Source organism: Culex quinquefasciatus, chromosome 3 (assembly GCF_015732765.1).
Source record: "Culex quinquefasciatus strain JHB chromosome 3, VPISU_Cqui_1.0_pri_paternal, whole genome shotgun sequence".
Taxonomy (NCBI): Eukaryota; Metazoa; Arthropoda; class Insecta; order Diptera; family Culicidae; genus Culex; species Culex quinquefasciatus.
The window spans coordinates 46,690,218-46,717,552 of record NC_051863.1 but is presented as its reverse complement, the minus strand read 5'-3'; the positions used below and the strand labels follow the sequence as shown (position 1 = coordinate 46,717,552).

Genomic DNA, 27,335 nt, shown 5'->3' with positions numbered 1-27,335 from the left:
ATCTCTTCCTCGACGGTCCCTTGGATTCTGTTTGCTTTAAAAATCTCTTCCGGTTGTCAATATTGTCACTATCTCATGGCTTGCACAGACATTTTCTTTGCGAAACGAAGCTTTGAAGGGTGTTTGACATTAGTTTGTTTTTTGTTTGCTGGACGTTGCCATGATTCTCTCCCATAGCTGGGTACCAAGAAAAACATATTTTCAATCGAGTCTTCATTTTGCATCGTTCTGTAAACTGATGATTCTCTTCCTCGACGGTCCCTTGGATATTGACAACCAGAGAGTCGACTGTATTTTACCATCTATTACTGGGCAACCAAGAGCACATGATCGAAGTAAGCCTCGCGTGTGTACGGATCGAAAAAAAAAATTCGCTGTCAATTTCTCCTCCTACAATTTCGTTTCAAAAAGTGCGAAAAATTGCCGTTATTTCTGCCGATATCCAGTGGAGAATGTGGTGGTTGCGGAAAAGACGTCCTGACGGTGGTTTCCAGCGTGACTTCAGGAGCACATCTTTCTGGATTTTCCAAGCCTGTTGCAAAAAATTGAGCTGTTTTCCGGATTTCAACGACAACGTTTCCTGGTAGCAACTCATCGGTGGATGGTGATCTTCATCCGGTGCGTTTCCTCGACAACCATTGGGTCCCGTCGTGACGTTTTCAAACTCGGCGGAAATTCGAATCATCAACCATCTGGCTGTTTCAAGTTTGTCGACGGATCTCAAGTTAATCAAATCGGACCACTCCTGATACTGAAGATGAAGCTGGTATTGAAGATACATAATTTGGTGAGCCCGTTCTTATTATAATACAAAAAAAAACTTTCACTTATACGCTAACATTCACTCATTCCAATCAAGACTAACTACGCCAATTTCCACTAAATACGCGGTAGGGTGTTCCCTTGGTCGTTCGCTGTGAGTTGTGGATTGCCTGCTTCTCTAATGAAGGTTCGACTGGGGGGGCATGCTTATTAATTTCTCGTCGCTCCATACCCTCAGTGACGTGATGGGAGCAAGGGCGTCTATGCGAAGTGTCCCTACACCCGCTACAAATTTCCGGCGCTTGGGGAGGGAAGCGGGAAACCATTTTGTTCTATGCGCTGGTATTTGTAGCACTAAAATTCGTGCAAAAAAACTTATGCACGTGGGTGTACAGATGACGGAGTAAAAGATGATCGAATTGTTCACCTAGCGCTCACATGTGTTCCAGGACCAAGTTGCCTGCGGGTATGGGGATCATACATACATACATACATACATACATACTGGGCAACCAAGAGCACATTATGGTCGCTGGTATTTGAACAAGTAATACCAAAATTTGGTATTTTCATACCATTTTTAGTGCAGCAGTTGCAGTTAGTGAAAAAACGGAAATTATTCATATGCAACAGCCAAATCTACTCACCTGATGATTCCATGTTGTTATTAGAGATATTCTTCACCACACCGAATGCATTTGTCATTGATGTACGGCCTGTGCTTGAAGTTCTTGAAGCTTCTAAAAAATAACAAGATTGAAAAATAAGTATTTTTAGAATGAAACTGAATTGAAATTCATCAAAATTCATTAATCTGTCGATTGACTCGTTTTTCAAAGTATTTGGTTATCCCGACTTAGAGATATTTCAACGTTTTTGAAAAAAATATTAGTGGGTATATTACACTAATTTTTAAAACCATCATTAACATTTTTGGGTTTCAAGTCATTTTAGCACAAAATTAATTAACTCGTAAATTTTTTTTGGGTAATTCTCTACCAACTCACACGAAATCGGGAAAAGTTGCCCCGACCCCTCTTCGATTTGCGTGAAACTTTGTCCTAAGGGGTAACTTTTGTCCCTGATCACGAAACCGAGGTCCGTTTTTTGATATCTCGTGACGGAGGGGCGGTACGACCCCTTCCATTTTTGAACATGCGAAAAATGAGGTGTTTTTCAATAATTTGCAGCCTGAAACGGTGATGAGATAGAAATTTGGTGTCAAAGGGACTTTTATGTAAAATTAGACGCCCGATTTGATGGCGTACTCAGAATTCCGAAAAAACGTATTTTTCATCGAAAAACACTAAAAAGTTTTAAAAATTCTTTTTCCGTTACTCGACTGTAAAAATTTTGGAACATGTCATTTTATGGGAAATTTAATGTACTTTTCGAATCTACATTGTCCCAGAAGGGTAATTTTTTCATTTAGAACAAAATTTTTCATTTTAAAATTTCGTGTTTTTTCTAACTTTGCAGGGTTATTTTTTAGAGTGTAACAATGTTTTACAAAGTTGTAGAGCAGACAATTACAAAAATTTTGATATACAGACATAAGGGGTTTGCTAATAAACATCACGAGTTATCGCGATTTTACGAAAAAAAGTTTTGAAAAAGTTACTTTTTGCGTTTCTCTTTGTTTCGTCGTCCGTGTCTGTCGCGGGTGACCATGAACGGCCATGATCGATGACGACCAACTTTTTCAAAACTTTTTTTCGTAGAATCGCGATAACTCGTGATGTTTATTAGCAAACCCCTTATGTCTATATATCAAAATTTTTGTAATTGTCTGCTCTACAACTTTGTAGAACATTGTTACACTCTAAAAAATAACCCTGCAAAGTTAGAAAAAACACGAAATTTTAAAATGAAAAATTTTGTTCTAGATGAAAAAATGACCCTTCTGGGACAATGTAGATTCGAAAAGTACATTAAATTTCCCATAAAATGACATGTTCTAAAAATTTTTACAGTCGAGTAACGGAAAATGGGAGAATTTTTAAAACTTTTTTAGTGTTTTTTTCGATGAAAAATACGTTTTTTCGGAATTCTGAGTACGCCATCAAATCGGGCGTCTAATTTTACATAAAAGTCCCTTTGACACCAAATTTCTATCTCATCACCGTTTCAGGCGGCAAATTATTGAAAAACACCTCTTTTTTCACAAGTTCAAAAATGGAAGGGGTCGTACCGCCCCTCCGTCACGAGATATCAAAAAACGGACCTCGGATTCGTGATCAGGGACAAAAGTTACCCCTTAGGACAAAGTTTCACGCAAATCGAAGAGGGGTCGGGGCAACTGCCGTGTGAGTTGGCGGAGAATTACCCTTTTAACAAATTTCCCATAGTTTCAGAGAAAATGGATGAAACCTTTCAATATTCAAATAATACCAAAATGTGCCATCCTGACTTAGAAAATTTTCCACAATTTCAAGTCATTTCTGTAGGGGGTATATCAAAAATGTTTAAAATCAAGTTTGAAATTTCCGGTTTTGAATGAAAGCATTCGCTTTGAGACATCATTATAGCGCAAAATTAATTATTTTGTCAAAATTGGTCAAAATTTTCCCATAGTTGCAGAGGAATTTGATAAAATACTGTAATACCAAAAGAATACCAAAATGTGGTGTTCGATCATTGACAAATTCTGCAATTTTGCAATATCAAAACAATACCTTAAATTGGTATGATACCACATTTTGCTCTTGCATAATCCTTAAGACAAATTTTAAAGGGTCCAGGAATACCAAAATTTGGTATTGATACCAGAGAAAGGTATTATTACGCATTTCCATTGTTATTTACCCATGCTCGGGTAGGGGGTCTAATTGAGAAGTTCATTTTTCGAGTGATTTTATAGCCTTTCCTCAGTAAGGTGAGGAAGGCAAAAAAATGTTCTAATTTAATTCACTAAGATTATAAGTTTTAAAAAGTAAAAGCTAGTTGTGTTTATAAAATATCGATTTATATTGCATTTTGAACTGAGTTCGAAGCATAAACTTGAAGTTTTTTTCGAAATCAATTAAATAATAATGACTTTTTATCCGAGCTATCAATTCTATTTCTCGACGGACACGAGCCAAAAATTTGAACTGTCCAACTTGCATCAAGCAAGTCAGCTTCTAATCCCACATCCAATTAGAGCCCAATTTGCGACGTTCACTCTCACTCACAACCAAGAGTCCAGTGCTCTACAAATAGTATATCAATAGTGAATCTTCCGCTTCTACCATAACGTCACTATAGTATTCTCTTGCTACATAAGACATTTTGATGATTTTGAATGAAATATCCGATTTTGTTTTCGCGAGACAGCTTAGGAGTAAATTTCAAATTCAAAGTTGTCTGTATCACTTTTCCACCAACCATTGATAACGAATTTTTCAGTATGTTGGGTAAAATAATTTTACAACTTACCTTTGACTAGTTGAACTTATGCCATGATAGCAAAACTGTGACGACCTGCCCACCTCTGCTTTGCATTCGAACATGCAAAGCTTGTTTGTCACCTGGCTTCACCACCACACCGTGTGGCCTTTGTCCATCAAAGCCCCTTTTTGATTGATTGCAGTTCTCTCTAATGCCTCGTCTACCTATGCTGCAACTGATGACAGCATCCAGCTTTTCCCCGAATCGCCACCGCTCGGGATTGCTAGTTTTGAATAATTGTAAAATTGGAGCAATCACTACTCAACAACTGTATGTCTGAAATTAGTGCCACGTGGTTCCAAAGTCACCACTATAAATTGAACTCCAAACCACCCGGAACTAGTCAGTCCCGTTGAAAACGGGTAATCGTAGGTAATCTACAGTGATTCGTTTTTTTTCTTTGGCTCTCTCTAATACCATGGGTGTCAAAACGGTGATCTTCCTGCTGGGACTGCTGCTGGTTTGCTCGTCCTCGGGATGCAGCCTGATGAATGCCGGTGACGACGACGGTGCCAGCAGTGACGGTGAGCAGCGGGAGTCCCTGCTGGCCGATCCGGCCACGATGGGGGCGGTCAAGCTGCCCAAGGATTATAGCGTCGAGGACATCAACGTGGAGTGCAACAAAACGTTCATCATCACGATGGAGTACCTGAACGAGCTGAACGATACCGGCAGCTTCCCGGACGAGACGGACAAAACGCCGATGGTGGGCTCAAAAATGGGGACCGGGATCACTGGGCCAGGAGGGGACTAATTGAAGTGGTTCTGTTTGATGTTTGCAGTGTTTTATGCGATGCTTTCTGCAAAAGGGCGGAATACTCACCGAGGACGACAAGGTCAACAAGGAACAGGCGTTTGCGGTGGGCTGGGTGAAAAATAACGAAACCATAGACGACTGTCTGCAGGAAATGAGTGAGTATTGAGGTGGGATTATTGTTTTCCTCGAGAGATTAAAGTGTAGGGATTTTTTTCAGAGTTTGATAAATCTGAACTTAGTTTTAAAGGAACAATTGATTTTATAAAGTATAATCAGTGCAGTGGGTAGACACAGAAGTTTTAAAAACACTTTCAACATTTTATGCATAGGGGCACGGGGGTAGAATGGTCCAGGGGGCAGAATAGGCCACCCTTTTTTTGCGTCTTTCAATTACGAAAATTTTAATACCCAAACATGTATAGGTCATCGCAGAAATTTTAAAGTTATCGCAGTTTAAGCGAAAAAATGATTATTTTTGCCGATTTCGTCATTCTTCCCTATTGCGCGCGGCGCGTCGAGAAATACGGATTTTATTTTCAAAAAATCATATCTCAAAATCCTATTAATGAACTCCTCACACTTGTCACTTCCAGACACAGGCTCTTAGGTCTAGACACCGTCAAAACGGCATTTTAAAGTTTCATATGCCCTTTTCATATGTTAGGCTAAATATTTAAAACTTTTTACTATTTTTCTTTGAAAGGCCTACTTATCACCTTTCATTTGCGTGTAAGACAATTGAAATCGGTTGAAATGGGAGGAGTTATGATTTTTCGAAAAAAAAGTGTTTTTTTTTTGCGAAAAATCGATGAAAATGGCAATTTTTAACACTGTCACTCTAATGGTAAAACAAAAAATACGGGTCTAATTATTTCGGCCAGGGAACCTCCAGAGCCCGATCCGAGCACTTTTGTTTTTTTCCATCGTGGGAATTGCTTTTTCTTATAAAAGACGTAAAAAAACTTAACCACACCGACAACGATATTTGTATTCATTGTATTTTTCGAATCATGTGCAAAATGCAAAAAAAAATAACCGCATCATTCTGTTTATTTTCAAGCTTTCTGATGGCTAAAAACTAACTTAATCCACCTATGTGGTTGATGCCTTCCTCACTTTTTACCAACAATGGGTAATATGAGTGGTTTGGACACATATTTCAGCTATTTTTTTTAGGTCCAGAAAAATAAGTACACAGATATAACTTAAGTTGTCATAACTCGAGACAGGGTTGCCAGATTTTTTATTATGTGGACTCGTTGGAAATGTCTCTTGATTACCTAACCAACGATGGGTCGGATGATGGTTCCGGACATCGTTTACATACATTTAAGTGAGATCCGGCTTCAAAAAAGTACATAAATATCACTTAAGTGGTCATAACTCGAGACAGGGTTGCCAGATCTTCGATGTTGTGGACTCGTTGGAAAGGTCTCTTGATAACCTAACCAACGATGGGTCGGATGATGGATCCGAACATCGTTTACATGCATTTAAGTGAGACCCGGCTTCAAAAAAGTACATAAATATCACTTAAGTGGTCATAACTCGAGACAGGGTTGCCAGATTTTCAATTATGTGGACTCGTTGGGAAGGTCTCTCGATTACCTAACCAATGATGGGTCGGATGATGGTTCCGGACATCGTTTACATACATTTAAGTGAGATCCGGCTTCAAAAGAGTACATAAATATCACTTAAGTGGTCATAATTCGAGACAGGGTTGCCAGATCTTCGATGTTGTGGACTCATTGGAAAGGTCTCTTGATAACCTAACCAACGATGGGTCGGATGATGGATCCGAACATCGTTTACATGCATTTAAGTGAGACCCGGCTTCAAAAAAGTACATAAATATCACTTAAGTGGTCATAAATCGAGACAGGGTTGCCAGATTTTCAATTATGTGGACTCGTTGGGAAAGTCTCTTGATTACCTAACCAATGATGGGTCGGATGATGGATCCGGACATCGTTTACATGCATTTAAGTGAGATCCGGCTTCAAAAAAGTACATAAATATCACTTAAGTGGTCATAAATCGAGACAGGGTTGCCAGATCTTCGATGTTGTGGACTCATTGGAAAGGTCTCTTGATTACCTAACCAATGATGGGTCGGATGATGGATCCGGACATGGTTTACATGCATTTAAGTGAGATCCGGCTTCAAAAGAGTACATAAATATCACTTAAGTGGTCATAACTCGAGACTGGGTTGCCAGATCTTCGATGTAGTGGACTCGTTGGAAAGGTCTCTTGATTACCTAACCAATGATGGGTCGGATGATGGATCCGGACATCGTTTACATGCATTTAAGTGAGATCCGGCTTCAAAAAAGTACATAAATATCACTTAAGTGGTCATAAATCGAGACAGGGTTGCCAGATCTTCGATGTTATGGACTCGTTAGAAAGGTCTCTTGATTATCTAATCAACGATGGGTCGGATGATGGATCCGAACGTCGTTTACATGCATTTAAGTGAGACCCGGCTTCAAAAAAGTACATAAATATCACTTAAGTGGTCATAAATCGAGACAGGGTTGCCAGATCTTCGATATTGTGGACTCGTTGGAAATGTCTCTTGATTACCTAACCAATGATGGGTCGGATGATGGATTCGGACATCGTTTACATGCATTTAAGTGAGATCCGGCTTCAAAAAAGTACATAAATATCACTTAAGTGGTCATAACTCGAGACAGGGTTGCCAGATTTTCAATTATGTGGACTCGTTGGGAAGGTCTCTTGATTACCTAACCAATGATGGGTCGGATGATGGATCCGGACATCGTTTACATGCATTTAAGTGAGATCCGGCTTCAAAAAAGTACATAAATATCACTTAAGTGGTCATAAATCGAGACAGGGTTGCCAGATCTCCAATGTTGTGGACTCGTTGGAAAGGTCTCTCGATTACCTAACCAACTATGGGTCGGATGATGGTTCCGGACATCGTTTATATACATTTAAGTGAGATCCGGCTTCAAAAAAGTACATAAATATCACTTAAGTGGTCATAACTCGAGACAGGGTTGCCAGATCTTCAATGTTGTGGACTCATTGGAAAGGTCTCTTGATTACCTAACCAACTATGGGTCGGATGATGGATCCGGACATCGTTTAGATGCATTTAAGAGAGACCCGGCTTCAAAAAAGTACATAAATATCACTTGAGTGGTCATAACTCGAGACAGGGTTGCCAGATCTTCAATGTTGTGGACTCGTTGGAAAGGTCTCTTGATTACCTAACCAACTATGGGTCGGATGATGGATCCGGACATCGTTTATATACATTTAAGTGAGATCCGGCTTCAAAAAAGTACATAAATATCACTTAAGTGGTCATAACTCGAGACAGGGTTGCCAGATCTTCAATGTTGTGGACTCGTTGGAAAGTTCTCTTGATTACCTAACCAACTATGGGTCGGATGATGGATCCGGACATCGTTTAGATGCATTTAAGAGAGACCCGGCTTCAAAAAAGTACATAAATATCACTTGAGTGGTCATAACTCGAGACAGGGTTGCCAGATCTCCAATGTTGTGGACTCGTTGGAAAGTTCTCTCGATTACCTAACCAACTATGGGTCGGATGATGGTTCCGGAAATCGTTTATATACATTTAAGTGAGATCCGGCTTCAAAAAAGTACATAAATATCACTTAAGTGGTCATAACTCGAGACAGGGTTGCCAGATCTTCAATGTTGTGGACTCGTTGGAAAGGTCTCTTGATTACCTAACCAACTATGGGTCGGATGATGGATCCGGACATCGTTTAGATGCATTTAAGTGAGACCCGGCTTCAAAAAAGTACATAAATATCACTTGAGTGGTCATAACTCGAGACAGGGTTGCCAGATCTCCAATGTTGTGGACTCGTTGGAAAGGTCTCTCGATTACCTAACCAACGATGGGTCGGATGATGGATCCGGACATCGTTTACATGCATATAATTGAGATCCGGATATATGTGAAAACACATTTTTATACATAACTTTTGAACTACTTATCGAAACTTCAAACAATTCAATAGCGATGTATGGGACCCTAAACCAAGTCGAATGCACTTGGTTCGATCAAAATCGGTTCAGCCAGTGCTGAGAAAACTTGGCAAGATTTTTGAACACATACATACATACACACACACACACATACACACACACACACACATACACACACACACACAGACATTTGTTCAGTTTTCGATTCTGAGTCGATATGTATATATGAAGGTGGGTCTTCGAGCTTTTAATAAAAAGTTCATTTTTAGAGCAGGATTATAGCCTTACCTCAGTGAGGAAGGCAAAAAAGTTTGATCCATCCTTAGAATGTTACCGGGAGCTTTAATCAAGGTAAACAAACAACAACGAAACCTTAAAAATATTTACAGGCTTGGTGTTGGAACGCAGAATGGACCATCCATTTCTTGCCTTTTGTTAGATTTTAATTAAATGGATTATTTCACTCTTGGTAGTTTCCAACTCTCAAGCTCTTTAAAAAAATAAAACGGTAACTTCAACTCGCTGGTTCTCGCGCATAACTCAACCAATCGAGATGATTGTCTTTTCTAGTGATTTGTGAGGATGTCTAGATGATCCTAAAACTTTTAAGAACACGATCTAATCTGTAATTTTTGCAGCTAAAAACATGAGCAGTTCTCTACGAAATCGGTCTTTTCCATACAAATTTGGCAGTAGTCCATACAAAAACGATGCATGAAAATTAAAAAATCTGTATCTTTTGAAGGAATTTTTTTATCGATTTGGTGTCTTCGGCAAAGTTGTAGAAATGGATTTAGACTGCACTGAAAAAAAAATGATACACGGTAAAAAAGTTTTTGCTGATTTTTTATTTAATTTTTTGTCACTAAAACTTGATTTGCAAAAAAAAACACTATTTTTATTATTTTTTTTTTTTCATTTTGGCAGCTGTCCACCCAAACAACTCATCATTTTCTAACGTCGATATCTCAGCAACTAATGGTCCGATTTACAATGTTAAAGTATGAAACATTCGTAAAATTCTCTTATCTTTCCGAAAAAAATAATTTTAAAATTTTTGAATCAAGACTAACATTTCAAATGGGCCAAATATTCAATATAACGCCCGTTCAAAATGTTAGTATTAATTTAAAACATATTTATATGGAAAATATTTTTTTTCGAAAAGATCGGAGAATTTCACGAATGTTTCAATTACATTGTAAATCGGACCATAAGTTGCTGAGATATCGACGTTAGAAAATGGTAGGTTGTTTGGGTGAGACATGGCAAACATCAATTTTCCTGTTTTTAAACACTTGCATGGCAATATCTCAGCAACTAAGGGTCGTATCAACAAAGTTCAAAAAAGCAAAATATAGAATTTTCTCGGCTATTCAAAAAAAAATTTTTTTCAAAAGTGGGCAAACATGTGCACCAATTTAAAAAAATAAAAAATTGCGACTATTTTCAAAAAAGTTACCTAAAAATGGCATTAACTTGAAAACGGTGCATTTTATCAAAATTTCACTGAAGTACTTTTTGATTGCAAATTTGATTTTACATCGAAAAATGAATTTGAAAATTTTTTGCGACCAATATTTCAATTTTTTGAATAAATTAGTATTGATTCAAAAAATCATAACTCGGTCAAAGATTTTTTGCACAACCTGGAAATTTCTGAAAAGTTAGCATTTGATGTCCCCTAAAACATATCAGAAAATGAAAAAAATAAAAATAGTGTTTTTTTTGCAAATCAAGTTTTAGTGACAAAAAATTAAATAAAAATCACCAACATTCTTCTACCACGTATCACTTTTTTTTCAGTGTAGTCCATATCCATACCTTCAACTTTGCCGAAGACACCAAATCGATAAAAAAATTCCTTCAAAATATACAGATTTTTGAATTTTCATGCATCGTTTTTGTATGGATAGCTGCCAAATTTGTATGGAAAATTATATGAACAAACTAATGATGCAAAATGGCTTCTTTGGGCATACCGAAGGCACCAGTCGGATTAAAAATACAAAAAAAAATCTAATGACCGAAATCTGAGAGAACTGCTCACATCGTTCCAACTTTTTATTGCGCGTGTAAAAAATCGTCAAAATTCCGTGAAGGCAGGTGTGTTAAAAAAAGTTGGAACGATCAAGTTGCAAAATTTAAGAAGCGTCTAGATGCCCGAGAATCAGCGAGTGGAAGTTTACAGCCAAATTTACACTATTAAAGGGAATATACCAAATCTTTAAAAAGTGTCGAAAAAAATAAAATGCCAAATAATATTTCAGATGGCTGACAAAATTCTCTGCAGTTTCTTTATATACATTTTCGATCTGCCCTTTGATAACGGAGATAAAACATTTCAAAAAGAAAAATTCGGAAAAAATATATTGTTTAGTACTAACCAATCAGTCCACATTTTTTAATTCACAATTTCTTGGAAACTATTGATTCGATTCTAAATGCTATGAAATGAAACAACCGTGAAATTGCTCGTATTATTACAAATAATTACAGGATTTTCAAATCTTGTCAAACATTTCAAAAGGGTTAAAGCATTCCATTTTGCCTTCTCGAAATGTTAGTCTTTATTTTAAAATATTGCGTTTATACAAAAAGGCTTTTTCTACGCCGTCATGCTAACTTGTCGTACATCGCTTTTTGAAGTTCCGAGAAAAATGCGTTTCGATTAGAGCGTCCAATTTCCCGGAGTTACAAAATTCCCGGGAAACGGAAAATTTTCAACAAATTTCCCGGGAAATCCCGGGAATTCCCGGGGAATTTGAATTTAACGCAAATTTTCCTGATTTTTTTTGATTGATATTTTGTAACAGAATTGTATAGAACAGCAACTTTAATGGTTGAAATTAGTGTGAGAATCATCAAATGGCTTGACTGCTTGTAAAAAATCATGCAATTTTGAAAAAATATATTTTTATGCTGTGTTTCAAATCGTACCAAATCAAAAGAATAATATTATAAATATTTTTTTGAAAAATATTTTATTAACCTTCCCTTGGTATTAAAAAAAATCACACATAAGGTATTGGGGTCCTTTTCGACCCCAAACTTTAAAAAATCGTCAAAAATCCAGTTTTTGACCGATTCCGGTTCTTTTGGTCACAAACGAAAGCTTAGAACGTCCCCTTTCCGAAACCGACCTGGAAAACCGGATTTGGTCACTGTGGCCACCGGGAATCGGCTACAACCGAAAAAGGACCTTTTTGAGACACCAACTTTGACGACCTGTATCTCCGGCAAATTTCAACCAATCAGGATGTTCCGGGTTGCATTCGACAGGTATTTACCTGTACTTTGACCACAAATATTAATATCAGGCCAGGTGACCTACCGGTTCCGGAAATCCGAACATCCGAAAAGTTCATGTTTTACTGTTTTTCACATATATGTGATACCAATACTCTCATGATAGTTGAAATTGATCCATAAAACTTACTTAAAACACAATACACGATTGCCAGAACCACTCTGGAGTGTTAGTGGCCACTTCCGGGTAACCTGGAACCGGTTCCCGGGTACCCGATGAACGGCCAACTTGACTTTTTTGGTGAAAACCTATCATGTTGCACATCAAACTCCATGAAATTGAAAGATATGTCCATATTTGGTAATGCCGTTGTTCGCTGAGCCATCCTGGCCAATCTGGAACCGGTTACCGGTGGCCCCTTGGGGACACTTCCGGAATATGAGAGAAACCCTATCATCCGACATATCAAACTTCATAAAATTGAAAGATGTGTCAATTTACGGTCATGCCGTTGTTCGCTGACCCATTCTGGCCAATCTGGAGCCGGTTACCGGTGGCCCCTTGGGGACACTTCCGGAATATGAGAGGAACCCTATCATCCGACATATCAAACTTCATGAAATTGAAAGATATATCAATCTACGGTCATGCCGTTGTTCGCTGACCCATTCTGGCCAATCTGGAGCCGGTTACCGGTGGCCCCTTGGGGACATTTCCGGAAAATGAGAGAAACCCTATCATCCGACATATCAAACTTCATGAAATTGAAAGATATATCAATCTACGGTCATGCCGTTGTTCGCTGACCCATTCTGGCCAATCTGGAGCCGGTTACCGGTGGCCCCTTGGGGACATTTCCGGAAAATGAGAGAAACCCTATCATCCGACATATCAAACTTCATGAAATTGAAAGATATGTCAATCTACGCTCATGCTGTTGTTTGCTGACCCATCCTGGCCAATTTGGAACCGGTTACCGGTGGCCCTTGCCTTGGGGACACTCTCGGAATATGAGAGAAACCCATCATCCGACATATCAAACTTCATGAAATTGAAAGATATGTCAATTTACGGTCATGCCGTTGTTCGCTAACCCATTCTGGCTATCATGGAACCGGTTACCTGTGGCCCCTTATGGACACTTCCGGAATATGAGAAAACCTATCAAAAATCATGAAATTGAAAGATATGTCAATCTACGGCCATGCTGTTGTTTTCTGACACATCCTGGCCAATTTGGAACCGGTTACCAGTGGCCCCTTGGGGACACTTCTGGAATATGAAAGTTACCCTACCATCAGACATATCAAACTTCATGAAATTGAAAACTACGTCAATCTACGGTCATGCAATTGTTCGCTGACCTTTGGTTGAAAAAGCAAAGCAATCCACTTTAACGACCCGGGTCTTTTGTGGGCTCTGTTGCAAGTTTCTGCTCATTTCTAGGCGTCCGAAGGTTATGTGTGGTGAGTCACCCAAAACCTCTTTTACGCAAATGGACCGACGTTTTACTTCCCCATCCGATAGAAGGCCAGGAGGATAAGGCGGGAATCGAACCCGCGCCTGATAGCAACTTAGGGATCGGCAGCCGAAGCCGCTAACCACCGCGCCACGAGGCCCCGAGGTCCTTTGGTTGACATATCCATGAATTTCATGAAGTTTGATTCGTCGGATAATAGGGTTTCTCTCATATTCCGGGAGTGTCCCCAAGGGGCCATCGGAAACCTGTTCCAGAATTGCCAGAATGCATAAGCAGAGAATGGCATGACCGTAACTTGATCAAGTTTCAATTTCATAAAGTTTGATATGTCGGATGATAGGGTTTCTCTCATATTCCGGGATTGTCCCCAAGGGGCCACCGGGAACCATTTCCAAAATGGATCAGCGAATAACGGCATGGCCGTAGATTGACATGTCTTTCAATTTCATAAAGTTTGATATGTCGGATGATAGGGTTTCTCTCATATTCCGAGAGTGTCCCTAAGGGTCCACTGGTAACCGGTTCCAGTTTGGCCAGAATGGGTCAGCGAACAACAGCATGACCGTAGATTGACATATCTTTCAATTTCATGAAGTTTGATATGTCGGATGATAGGGTTTCTCTCATATTCCGAGAGTGTCCCTAAGGGGCCACCGGTAACCGGTTCCAGATTGGCCAGGATGGCTCAGCGAACAACGGCATTACCAAATATGGACATACCTTTCAATTTCATGGAGTTTGATATGTCGGATGATAGGGTTTCTCTCATATTCCGGAAGTGTCCCCAAGGGGCCACCGGTAACCGGTTCCAGATTGGCCAGAATGGGTCAGCGAACAACAGCATGACCGTAGATTGATATATCTTTCAATTTCATGAAGTTTGATATGTCGGATGATAGGGTTTCTCTCATATTCCAGAAGTGTCCCCAAGGGGCCACCGGTAACCGGCTCCAGATTGGCCAGAATGGGTCAGCGAACAACGGCATGACCGTAAATTGACATATCTTTCAATTTTATGAAGTTTGATATGTCGGATGATAGGGTTTCTCTCATATTCCGGAAGTGTCCCCAAGGGGCCACTGGTAACCGGTTCCAGATTGGCCAGAATGGGTCAGCGAACAACAGCATGACCGTGATTGATATATCTTTCAATTTCATGAAGTTTGATATGTCGGATGATAGGGTTTCTCTCATATTCCGGAAGTGTCCCCAAGGGGCCACCGGTAACCGGCTCCAGATTGGCCAGAATGGGTCAACGAACAACGGCATGACCGTAAATTGACATTTCTTTCAATTCCATGAAGTTTGATATGTCGGATGATAGGGTTTCTCTCATATTCCGGAAGTGTCCCCGAGGGGCCACCGGTAACCGGTTCCAAATTGGCCAGGATGGCTCAGCGAACAACGGCATTACCAAATATGGACATACCTTTCAATTTCATGGAGTTTGATGTGCAACATGATGGGTTTTCACCAAAAAAGTCAAGTTGGCCGTTCATCGGGTACCCGGGAACCGGTTCCAGGTTACCCGGAAGTGGCCACTAACACTCCAGAGTGGTTCTGGCAATCGTGTATTGTGTTTTAAGTAAGTTTTATGGATCAATTTCAACTATCATGAGAGTATTGGTATCACATATATGTGAAAAACAGTAAAACATGAACTTTTCGGATGTTCCGGATTTCCGGAACCGGTAGGTCACCTGGCCCTGATATTAATATTTGTGGTCAAAGTACAGGTAAATACCTGTCGAATGCAACCCGGAACATCCTGATTGGTTGAAATTTGCCGGAGATACAGGTCGTCAAAGTTGGTGTCTCAAAAGGTCCTTTTTCGGTTGTAGCCGATTCCCGGTGGCCACAGTGACTAAATCCAGTTTTCCAGGTCGGTTTCGGAAAGGGGACGTTCTAAGCTTTCGTTTGTGACCAAAAGAACCGGAATCGGTCAAAAACTGGATTTTTGATGATTTTTTAAAGTTTGGGGTCGAAAAGGACCCCAATACCTTTAAAGTAACTTTTTTTATGGACGCTCCCCTAGGGGTCGTCCAAGGTTTGTTTGTTTTGTGAAATGTGTATTTATACTATAAATTTAATGTCAGAAAATTTCAAGGCTTTAGCATGTATATATCAAAAGTTATGGCAAATTAAATTTTCAAAAAGGCCGAAAAGGACCCCAATACCGTAGGAAGGTTAAACATTGGAACGCCCAAGCCTCCCAAAAAAGGTGGAACGGTAACATCAACTCGCTGGTTCTCGGGCATTACTCAACCAATCGGGACAATTTTTGTTTCCAGAATGTCTAGATGATCATTAAATTTTGCAGAACTTGATTCGGAAAAATCTGAAATTTCGGCGAACGAAAATATTGTTCCACCTTTTTTTAAACGACTGCCTCCGCGGAATTTTTGGCGATTTTTTTTAACCCGGAACGATATTTGATCAGATTTGATCAAATTGAGTTCTGCAAAGCTCATCTAGACATTCTAACAAATCACTGGAAAGAAGAATCATCTTGATTGGTTGAGTTATGCCCGAGAACCATTGAGTTGAAGTTATCGTTCCAACTTTTTTGGAGCCTTGGGCGTTGGAATGTTAAGAAATATTCGGAACGGTCGAATAAAAAAAATATATTGAAATGAATTCTGTCAAATTCAAATCACATTAATCATCATTCGACCTTTATTAAAATTATACTTTAGCCTATTGATTATGGATCAAGCTTCCAAGCCTCATTTTTTTCTCTCAATTCAGCAAATCAAACCTTTCAAGTGTTAAACTTTCAATAGCATCATATGCTTTTTTTGTATATAGTGAAGAAGAAACACTTTCCTTCAAGCACCTTTCAAGTAATTACTTCCTCCCTTCCAGCCGGCACCAACTGCGAGCGCGCTTACTTCCTGGCCCGGTGCGTGAGCACGCGCCATCTGGTGGAGGGTCGCAGCAAGGACAGCAAAAGGCGATAATCTTATCCTTGTTCGAAGTGAAGTGTACTTGGAGAATTAGTAGCGATAAGTAATCGAATAAATGGAGAGGGCATTGCAATACTGGGCGTTTTTTATTTGGTATTTAAATTTAAGTGCTTTCTAGAGATTAAGTTCGCCTTTTCAGTCGAATCGCGTGCGGAAAGGCAAGGTTCAGCGAAATTTGGTAGTGATACTTGATGTCCTCGTACCGGATGTCGGTGGCGAGTTCAAAGTGCTTCAAAATCATCGCCAGCAGCATCTTAAGACTCATCATCGCGTACCGATATCCGATGCAGCCACGTGGACCACCGCTAAAGGGCAGGTGAGCGTACGGATGTCTGGATTTGGCGTCTTCTTGGAGAAAGTGTTCCGGGTTGAAGCGGTCCGAGTGCGCTCCCCAGATGTCCTCGCGGCGATGAAGCGTGTAAAAGTTCATGAGGAGCGGAGTTCCCTTGGGTATGGTGTGGCCGTCCAGCTGGATGTCCTGCAGGTTTTCCCGCGCGATGATCGGAGCCACCGGCATCAGTCGCATGGTCTCCTTCAGAACTGCCTCCACGTAAACGAGCTGCTTCAGGTCGTGCAGGTCGATTGGGGTGTGGTCAGCAGTTAGCACCTCCTGAACCTCGTGGTACGCTTTGGCTTGAACTTCCGGATGCATCGCCAGCAGGAGGCAAGTGTGGGACAGTTGAGTCGCGGACGTTTCATTTCCCTGCGAAAAAAAGAGGACTTTAAGAACTACGTCAGACTCAATAAAACATTCCACCACAAACCGCCACAATCATGGTGTAGATGTGGTCGGAGATTTCCTGGTCGGTAAAGTTGTGCCCACCCCCGCCGTTCACCAGGGGCACCTTCATCAGCTGGTCGATAAAGATCTGCGGTCGCTTGTAGTGTTCGTCCTCGCAAATGATGGTCTCCAGCGTGGATTCTTTGGGGTTGCCGTTTTCGTCGGTCTCCAGCGGCTGCTGCAGGTGGCAGCCCAGTTCCTGGCGTTTTTCGGCGATAATCTGGTAACCGTTTTGGACAACAGAGACAAAAAGCAACACTCATTACATTATGCAAATGCGTTGGCGGGAGCAAAGTTTACCTTATCGGTGAACCGGTGACAAGTGTCGATGGCTTTCATTTCGTTGCGGTAGAGCGCGGTGAAGCGGTAGATGAGCTCGTTGTGGAGCAGAATGTTGAAGATGCGCTTGCCGAGCGTTGTGAGAGCTCTGTGGGAGTTAAAATTAAGGTAAGGTTATAAAACGAAGTATTTCAATTAAATTATAAATAGAAAACTAACTTAATCCACCTATGTGGTTGATGCCTTCCTCACTCTTTACCAACAACACAAATTTTATCTTTTTTTTTAGATCCGGTATAAAAAAGTACACAAATATCACTTAAGTTGTCATAACTTGAAACAGTGTTGCCAGATCTTCAATGTTTTGGACTCGTCCGAAAGGTCTTTCGAATACCTAACAAAGGACAGGTCATAAAACATAACTATATTTGAGTTTAATTAGTTCCAGTGTGTGAAGTAATTGTTTTGTAGAAAATATGTACTCCTGGAGCAATCTAAAGTTTGTTTACATCCGTAAGAATAAAGTCTTCCGAATTTGTGGTTTTCATGGGTCAATGTTTTTCTTTAAAAAATATATATAAAACGTAAAAAAAACAACACATAAAGGAGCAACTCTCTACGAAATCGGTCTTTTTTCTTCAATTTTAATTTTTGTATTTTTTAATCCGACTGAAACTTTTTTGGTGCCTTCGGTATGCCCAAAGAAGCCATTTTGCATCATTAGTTTGTCCATATAATTTTCCATACAAATTTCGCAGCTGTCCATACAAAAATTATGTATGAAAATTCAAAAATCTGTATCTTTTGAAGGATTTTTTTGATCGATTTGGTGTCTTCGGCAAAGTTGTAGGTATGGATATGGACTACACTGGAAAAAAAATTATCCACGGTAAAAACAATTTGGTGTTTTTTTTATTTAACTTTTTATCACTAAAATTTGATTGGCAAAAAACACTATTTTTATTTTTTTATTTTTTGATATGTTTTAGAGGACATCAAATGCCAACTTTTCAGAAATTTCCAGGTTGTGCAAAAAATCATTGACCGAGCTATGAATTTTTTAATCAATACTGATTTTTTCAAAAAATCGAAATATTGGTGCACTTTATCAAAATTTTACTAAAGTACTTTTTGATTGAAAATAAGATTTTACATCTAAAAATGAAGTTGAAAAAATTTTGCGACCAATATTTCGATTTTTTGAAAAAATAAGTATTGATTAAAAAATTCATAACTCGGTCAATGATTTTTTGCACAACCTGGAAATTTCTGAAAAGTTGGCATTTTATGTCCTCTAAAACATATCAAAAAATAAAAAAAAATAAAAATAGTGTTTTTTTGCAAATCAAGTTTTAGTGATAAAAATTTAAATAAAAAAATCACCAAATTGTTTTTATCGTGTATCATTTTTTTCCAGTGTAGTCTGTATCCATACCTACAACTTTGCCTAAGACACCAAATCGATCAAAAAATTCCATCAAAAGATACAGATTTTTGAATTTTCATTCATCATTTTTGTATGGCCAGCTGCCAAATTTGTATGGAAAATTATATGGACAAACTAATGATGCAAAATGGCTTCTTTGGGCATACCGAAGGCACCAAAAAAGTTTCAGTCGGATTGAAAAATATAAAAAAAATCGAATGACCGAAATCCTAGAGAATTGCTCAAAGATAAAAGCAAATCATTTATTCAACTATCGAATTTCTATGATGTTTTGAACATCGGCCGATCTGTAAACCGTTCCGAATATGTGGGATGACTGTACCTTCTTGGATACGATTGACGACAAAAGTGAACATAAATAATTGACAAGGTTCATGGTATGGATTTTTATCAGAAAATCTATTTTTGGCACCCGCAGATTTGTTTTTTTATATTTTTTTGTTATCGTTGCCAACGTCAAACCCGGCGAGCGGATTGTTTAGTTGCGTAAAAAAAAGTAGCGCTATATTGACTTTTTTAAACCTGTTTGGCCATTTCAACTTCTTATTTTTGATCGGTAGAAAAAGTAGATGTTTAGTGAATTTGAGACGGTTGATTTTGGCTTGTTTTGTTTAACAACACATTTTAAAGATTTCACGCTTTTGCAGGCATTTGATACAAGCTTTGTATTACAGAAACTAACAAAAAGTGGCGAAAAATATTACGATTATTATTCAAACTCACACTTCCAAGTTTTCGATGAAATCCTGCTTCCCCTCGCGCTCCAATGCCTTCCCGCCTAGCGAAGTTCTGCTAATCATTTCCAGAGTGCACTCGGAAATGTACTCCAGCATGTTGCAGGCCACGGTGGCGTCCTTTCTGTCCACGTGCTGACCCAATCGGTCGATCAACCGTCCAGCACAACTGTTGAATATAGGCATAAAGCTGTCCAAAATGCGCGTGTTGAACGTCGAGTTGAGCGTCTTCCGGTGGACCTTCCAGGTTTGATCTGCGGGCGAGACAAAATATTCATTAAAACTGTTGTCCCCAAACAGACTGTTTTCCCCTGGGAGGGAGAAGCGAAGAGGACTTCTTATTCTTATTCATTTTCTTGTTGTTGTTTTTGTTTTTTGTGCAAGATAATTTCTCTTCGCATATAAATTTCCAGTCAGTCGTCATCTGCCTTTCTTGACAATTCAAATTTTCTTGCAGCACATTTCAAAACAGTGCTCAAGATCGTGCATGACTCAGGTGATGCAACTTTCTCTAAATTTTTTTTTTTTCATTCATAACATATTTTTTAAGGTCCTCTTCCGTGCTGAGACCAGGTTTGGACCGGGAATCATGAAAGTTACATTAAAAATAATGATAATATTTTTTCAAACAAATGACAGCAACATGAAACCGATCCCTTTTAATTGATCTGAGTGGGTCTTGCTGAGTTTCAACTGGATGCTGAACTCGTTGAAGAACCTCCTCAGCTCAGCCGAACTGTAGAGTACCGCCTTGCCTTGTTCCTTCGTGACTCCACAGGCGTGGGGGGGGGTTAGTATTTTCTTTGCTGCTTCCTGCTTCTTAAGAGCGATTCTTCTGTTTTTAATCCGGAACCGTGCCCGACAGCGGAGGAACTACGTCGGTGTGAACGCCGGTACTGCCGAACTTTGTTTTCCATCTTTTCCATTCTGATTGCAATAAAATTCAAAACCCGAGCTGTGGAGGAAGTTAAGTGAATTCGCTGTGACGTAATCATTCTTCCAAGATGCCGGTTTTGCAGAGTGATTTTTTGAAAAAACGGTGGCTTACGAAAACGGTTCCGCTTCCTATCTATCCGTGTTAACCTCCAGCTCGCCGTTTTCCCCTCTTTGTGCTCATTTTCGCCCAGAGAATTTGCGTCACTTCCCTCAAAGCTCGGGTTCTACTGAACGATTTATATATTTTAACTCATTGACTACTACTACTACCAACTTAATATGTCTTAGTTTAAGCACATGTATGTATAACATAACATTGTTTGATTTATGGTCATAAGGAAGTATATCTCATGAAAACACATTTTAAACAGAATTTTAATAAAAATTAGCAAAAAATAAATAAACGTTTATTACATTTTTTGGCCTCTTTTGCATTTAATGAACGGTCTCAGTCCAAAAATACATTTACAAATTAAAATACTTTTTCAAATTTATTGTCCATCAAATACAATACTGCTCCAACCAAATAAGAACAGTAACAAAAAATGAAGGCGGCTCTCACTGACAGTTCGCAAGTGGCTGACACTGACAACTAGGTGTATTCTTCTCCGCCCAACTCAGGTTTTCCCGATTCACCCAAGTTAATGGTACATGAATTTAATGACTCATCCACAGCCCCTCGTAAATGTTATGCTTCTTTTCTTTATGTTGGTAGGATTCATTATTTGGTTTTTCGATGCCTCTCGAGCTGCGACACTATGGAGACGAAAAGATTATCACTTTGACCATTAAAACAAACATTCATTCACTAGTTAATGCCACCATTCACACGACGCCGTGCCTTACGACCAAAGATGATATAGGAAGGGCATCTTTGAATACACAAAAATATTAGGATAACCAAAATATTTATTATAATTAACACGCACTACACGCAGATATACACTGACACAAAAGTAAGCCAATATCGATTGAACGGATTACAATAAAAAAAAACATTTCTTCTCACACACATAGTTTCGGCTTCCCACCATGCTTTCATCAAACTGGCTGCATTTGTGTTTTAGTAGATTAGATTAAATTTGTAGAGATTCTAAAATAACATTTTTTCTTCACTCACACCTGGCCGCCAGCAGTCCACTCGGCAGCCGCACCACCTTGTACACGTCCGGCTTTTCCTGACAGTCCGGGTGCGTCAGCACCCGCTGGATCAGCTCCGGATGGGTCACACCGACGGCCACCAGCGTGCCGCACCTCAGCGTGAACATCCGGTCCTGCTGGCGGAACCACTCGTGCAGCACCAGGAAAATCTCGTCCGAACTCTTCCCGAACGCCACCGGCAGATTCCCCACAATCGGATAGCACGGCTCGGCACGTGGCAACGACTCGGCAAACTTGACCTTTTCGCGCCAAAATCGACACAGTAAAAACAGCAGTCCGGCCACGAGCACTGCCCACAGAAACGGCACGAGGACGGCGACGGCGATCATCGTGGATTCCTGAACGATTGCGTGCGGAATTTGGCTGCGCTTGCCAGTCAGCTAGACAGTCGCGGAAAAACTGCGCTGCGCGATTTGGTCTAACGGCGTGGTGCGCCCCGTTTGGAAAATTTTTCAGAAGAAGGGGAAAAGTGCCTTGGAAACTGTTCAAGGGAATGAGTTTGGGCACAAAAACTTGTTTATTTCATTGTAACAGAAAAAGTATCAAAATGGGATACTTGAAAACAGTTTTTATCATAAAATTTATTTAATGTCCAGTGAAAAAACGAAATAATCTATCGGCGAACTGCTGATCACGCAATGAGATCGTGGTGTCAAGATTATGATTTAATTGATGTTTTAAGTGCCCAAACTCTCTGTCACCCAGTAGTAGCTATATATATATAGATTACCACACAACATAAAAAGGCTGTTTTATTTACAGCTAACTGACATAGCTATAAAATATGGCAGCTTAAGATCAATAGTTCCTCCTTTTTTTCGTCTTCTCCTCAGATTTCCGTCAAATTCTTATTGGCTAGTTCTAGACGAACTTGTGACATTTGTAGAAGAAAAATATGTGTCGGTACCTGTCGGGTACTCATTTTCTGATACCCGACAAGTACCGGCAAGCCGGGGGCAAAGTTTTGAATGCATGTTTCGGAGATATTTGTATGTCTGCACTTGTGTATGATTCAAAATTCAAAAAATTCAAAAAATTCAAAATCAAGAAATTTAAAAATTCAAAAATTTAAAAAGTTAAAATTTCAAAATTTTAAAATTCAAAACTACAAAAATTAAAAAATGCGTTTAAATAGCTTTTTTTTAATATTCAAAAAAATTAAGATTCAAAAATTCGAAAATTCAAAAATTTGAAAATTCAAAATTTTTAAGTTCAAAATTTTTAAAATTCAAAAAATTCAAAAATTCAAAACTGGAGTTTTTTTTAAAAGGTTCAATGAACCAATTTTTCAGATTTTGCTTTTTGGGTGTTTTTTAATACCCCTGACCCAAGGCGGTTTTAAAAACACCCAAAAAGCAAAAACTGAAAATTTGGTTTATTGGACCTTTTAAAAAAACTCCAAAAAAATCAAGAATTCAAAAATTTAAAAATTCAGAAATTTACAAATTAAAATATTCATAAATTTAAAAATTCAAAGATACTAAAAAACAAAAATACAAAAATTCAAAAAATTCAAAAGTTTAAAAATTCCGAAATTTAAAAAATCCGATATTCCAAAATTCAAAAATACACAACTACAAAAAAAATTCAACAATACAGATTTTTTTTTTTCAAAAAATCAAAAATTCTAAAATACAAAAATTCAAAAATCAGTTTAAATAGCTTTTTTTCAAATATTCAAAAATTTAAAAATTTGAAAATTCGAAAATTCAAAAATTCTAAAATACTAAAATACTAAAAACAAAAATTCAAAAATACAAATAAGGCCGGATCTCAGATATTTTAATAAAAACGTAAGTTTTTTTAATTTTTCCAATTTTCTAATATTTTTATTTTCTTAGAATTTTTTGAAATTTTTTAAGTTATTTTTTTTAGTTTTAAATGTTTAATTTTTTTTCGGTTTTTTCTGTTTTATTTTTATTTTTTTTTCCTTTTTTTAATTTTGATTTTTTTTTTAATTTTTTTAATTTTAAATTTTTAATATTTTTTTTTAATTTTTTAATATTTTTTTAATATTTCAAATTTTTTTTTTTTTTTGCTTGACTATTTATGTTTTTTTAATTTAATTTTTTTTATATTGTAATTTTTTCATTTTTTTCAATTTTTTTAAATTTTTTATTTTTTTTTATTTTTATTTTTCTATTTTTTTTTATTTTTCGGTTTTTTAAATTTATTTTTTAATTTTCATAATTTTTTTTAAATTTTTTCAATTTTTTTTAATTTTTTTTAATTTTTTTTAATTTTTTAAAAAAAAATTTAAATTTTTTAAAAATTTTTTTTAATTTTTTTTAATTTTTTTTTAAATTTTTTTAAACTTTTTTAATTTTTTTAAATTATATATTTTTTTTTATTTTTTTGATTTTTTTTTTTGAATTTTTTTATTTTTTTGATTTTATTTTTATTTTTTTAATTCTTTTTAGCTTTCGTTAAATTTTTATTTTTGTTTTCATTTAATTTTTTTTATTGTTTTTTATTTTGTCATTTTTTTGTTTTTTTTTTATACACAAAAATAAACAATTTAAAAATTTTTTCCGTGCATGATTCAGTTTTCCGTGTATTATTCCATTTGCCGCAGTAGCAAACCAGCAGAATAGCGGGTAGCAAAGTGAAATCCCGAAAAACTAAGAGCAAATTTGCTACCGCGACATGTACCGCGGTGGGGTTGACGTCGAGTGCAAATTTGATTTGCTTCGATGTTTGCTACCCGCGCTGGAGATGCACTAAGAACTTAGGAGCTGCAGGGTTGGGACACAATCTGGCTGTGTCTTTCGAAGATTTTAAGATTTGCTGATTCTTGGTGAGAGCTTTCCATCATTTTTTGCTAAATGATTATATTCCCTTATATTATTATACTATAAATTCAATAGCCCTCCTACCCGTTCCTCACTTTCTCATTCCTTAATCCCATTTGGCCAAATTCCACTTCCCCCTAAAAATATAATTATCTGCCAAATTTACACTAACACACCACACCTAACTGATCCGGAGCGTTTGGTACGGTATGTCCACGCATCCTTCCTCCCCTGTAGATTCTGTGGAATGTGATCCGTTCACAGAATCCTCTCTGCGGTAAACACAACGCAGTAGGGCTGGCCGCTTTCAGTTTTGTATTACATTTTCGGGTGATCTCGGATGTATTGCAATTATTAATATTGACAAGAAAAGTACCTGGGGCGTAATCTAATCACAAGACTTTCCAGCATGCTTTCATCGGACTGGCTGCGTTTGTGTTAGATTAGATTAGATTAGATTAGGATGAAACATTTTTGGTGCCTTCGGTATGCCCAAAGAAGCCATTTTGCATCATTAGTTTGTCCATATAATTTTCAATACAAATTTGGCAGCTGTCCTAGCAGCTGTCCATACATGAATGATTTAAAAAAAAAAATCTGTATCTTTTGAAGGAATTTTTTGATCGTCTTCGGCAAAGTTCTAGATGTCGATAAGGACTACACTGAAAAAAATTATACACGGTAAAACAAGTTTTAGTGATTTTTTATTTGTGACTAAAACTTGATTTGCCAAAAAAAACTATTATTTTTTTATATGTTTTAGGGGGCATCAATGCCAACTTTTCAGAAATTTCCAGGTTGTGCAACAAATCTTTGACCGAGTTATGATTTTTTAACCAATACTGATTTTTTAGAAATATCGAAATATCGGTCGCAAAAAAATTTCTACTTCATTTTTCGATGTAAAATCAAATATGCAATCAAACAGTACTTTAGTGAAATTTTTAACATGTTTGCCCACTTTTGAAAAAAATATTTTTGAAAAGCTGAGAAAATTTTCTAAATTTTGCTTTTTTGAATTTTGATCGTACGACCCTTGGTTGCTTAGATATTGCCATGCAAAGGTTTAAAAACAGGAAAATTGATGTTTTCCAAGTCTCACCCAAACAACCCGCCGTTTTCTAACAACCTCATCAAAACCGATCAAAACTTGAAAACACACACAATTTAACAGCGAAAAATCGAAAACTAAACAAAATATTACACATACCACTGATAATAAAAAAAAACTCATTTACCAGTAAGAAAAAAGTCATGCTTGTGCTTGAACAGCCTCCTACTTTGTAGATGTAAATAAAGTGGGATCATTCGAAAATCACGTTACGCATTCTCTCTATTCATCACCCAGATACGACCTATAGTTGCTGAGATATTGTCATGTAACGATTTAGAAACAGGAAAATTGATGTTTTCACCCAAACAACCCACCATTTTCTTATGTCGATATCTCAGCAACAAAAGGTCCGATTTTTTTGCCTTCCTCACTGAGGTAAGGCTATAATCCTGCTCTAAAAATGAACTTTCTATTAAAAGCTCCTAGACCTACCTTCATGTATACATATCGACTCAGAATCGAAAACTGAACAAATGTCTGTGTGTGTGTATGTGTGTGTATGTGTGTGTGTATGTGTGTGTGTATGTGTGTGTGTATGTATGTATGTGACCAAAATTCTCACTGAGTTTTCTCAGCACTGGCTGAACCGATTTTGATCGAACCAGTTGCATTCGACTTGGTTTAGGGTCCCATACATCGCTATTGAATTGTTTGAAGTTTCGATAAGTAGTTCAAAAGTTATGTATAAAAATGTGTTTCCACAAATACCCGGATCTCAATTATATGCATGTAAACGATGTCCGGATCCATCATCCGACCCATCGTTGGTTAGGTAGTTGAAAGGCCTTTCCAATGAGTCCAAGACATTGAAGATCTGGCAACCCTGTCTCGAGTTATGACCACTTAAGTGATATTTATGTACTTTTTTGAAGCCGGATCTCACTTAAATGTATGTAAACTATGTCCGGATCCATCATCCGACCCATCGTTGGTTAGGTAATTGAAAGGCCTTTCTAATGAGTCCAAGACATTGAAGATCTGGCAACCCTGTCTCGAGTTATGACCACTTAAGTGATATTTATGTACTTTTTTGAAGCCGGATCTCACTTAAATGTATGTAAACTATGTCCGGATCCATCATCCGACCCATCGTTGGTTAGGTAATTGTAAGGCCTTTCCAATAAGTCCAAGACATTGAAGATCTGGCAACCCTGTCTCGAGTTATGACCACTTAAGAGATATTTATGTACTTTTTTGAAGCCGGATCTCACTTAAATGTATGTAAACTATGTCCGGATCCATTATCCGACCCATCGTTGGTTAGGTAATTGAAAGGCCTTTCCAATGAGTCCAAGACATTGAAGATCTGGCAACCCTGTCTCGAGTTATGACCACTTAAGTGATATTTATGTACTTTTTTGAAGCCGGATCTCACTATGTAAACTATGTCCGGATCCATCATCCGACCCATCGTTGGTTAGGTAATTGAAAGGCTTTTCCAA

At 37.9% G+C, this 27,335-nt stretch overlaps 2 protein-coding genes across 2 annotated transcripts; one reads left to right on the top strand and one right to left on the bottom strand.

The window, feature by feature from the left end:
• The first annotated feature begins 4,543 nt into the window (after positions 1–4,543).
• On the top strand, positions 4,544–16,722 carry LOC6042060 (general odorant-binding protein 84a). The gene is made up of 3 exons (XM_001851161.2): positions 4,544–4,897; positions 4,974–5,103; positions 16,549–16,722. Exons 1-3 carry the CDS (start codon positions 4,610–4,612, stop codon positions 16,641–16,643), a joined length of 513 nt encoding a protein of 170 aa, XP_001851213.1. The 5' UTR covers positions 4,544–4,609; the 3' UTR covers positions 16,644–16,722.
• Positions 16,542–22,367, bottom strand: LOC6042061 (cytochrome P450 4c21). The gene is made up of 5 exons (XM_038265168.1): positions 21,947–22,367; positions 19,880–20,144; positions 17,731–17,857; positions 17,414–17,650; positions 16,542–17,352 (listed from the first exon to the last, which is right to left on the bottom strand). Exons 1-5 carry the CDS (start codon positions 22,314–22,316, stop codon positions 16,771–16,773), a joined length of 1,581 nt encoding a protein of 526 aa, XP_038121096.1. The 5' UTR covers positions 22,317–22,367; the 3' UTR covers positions 16,542–16,770.
• Between the last annotated feature and the right edge of the window lie 4,968 nt (positions 22,368–27,335).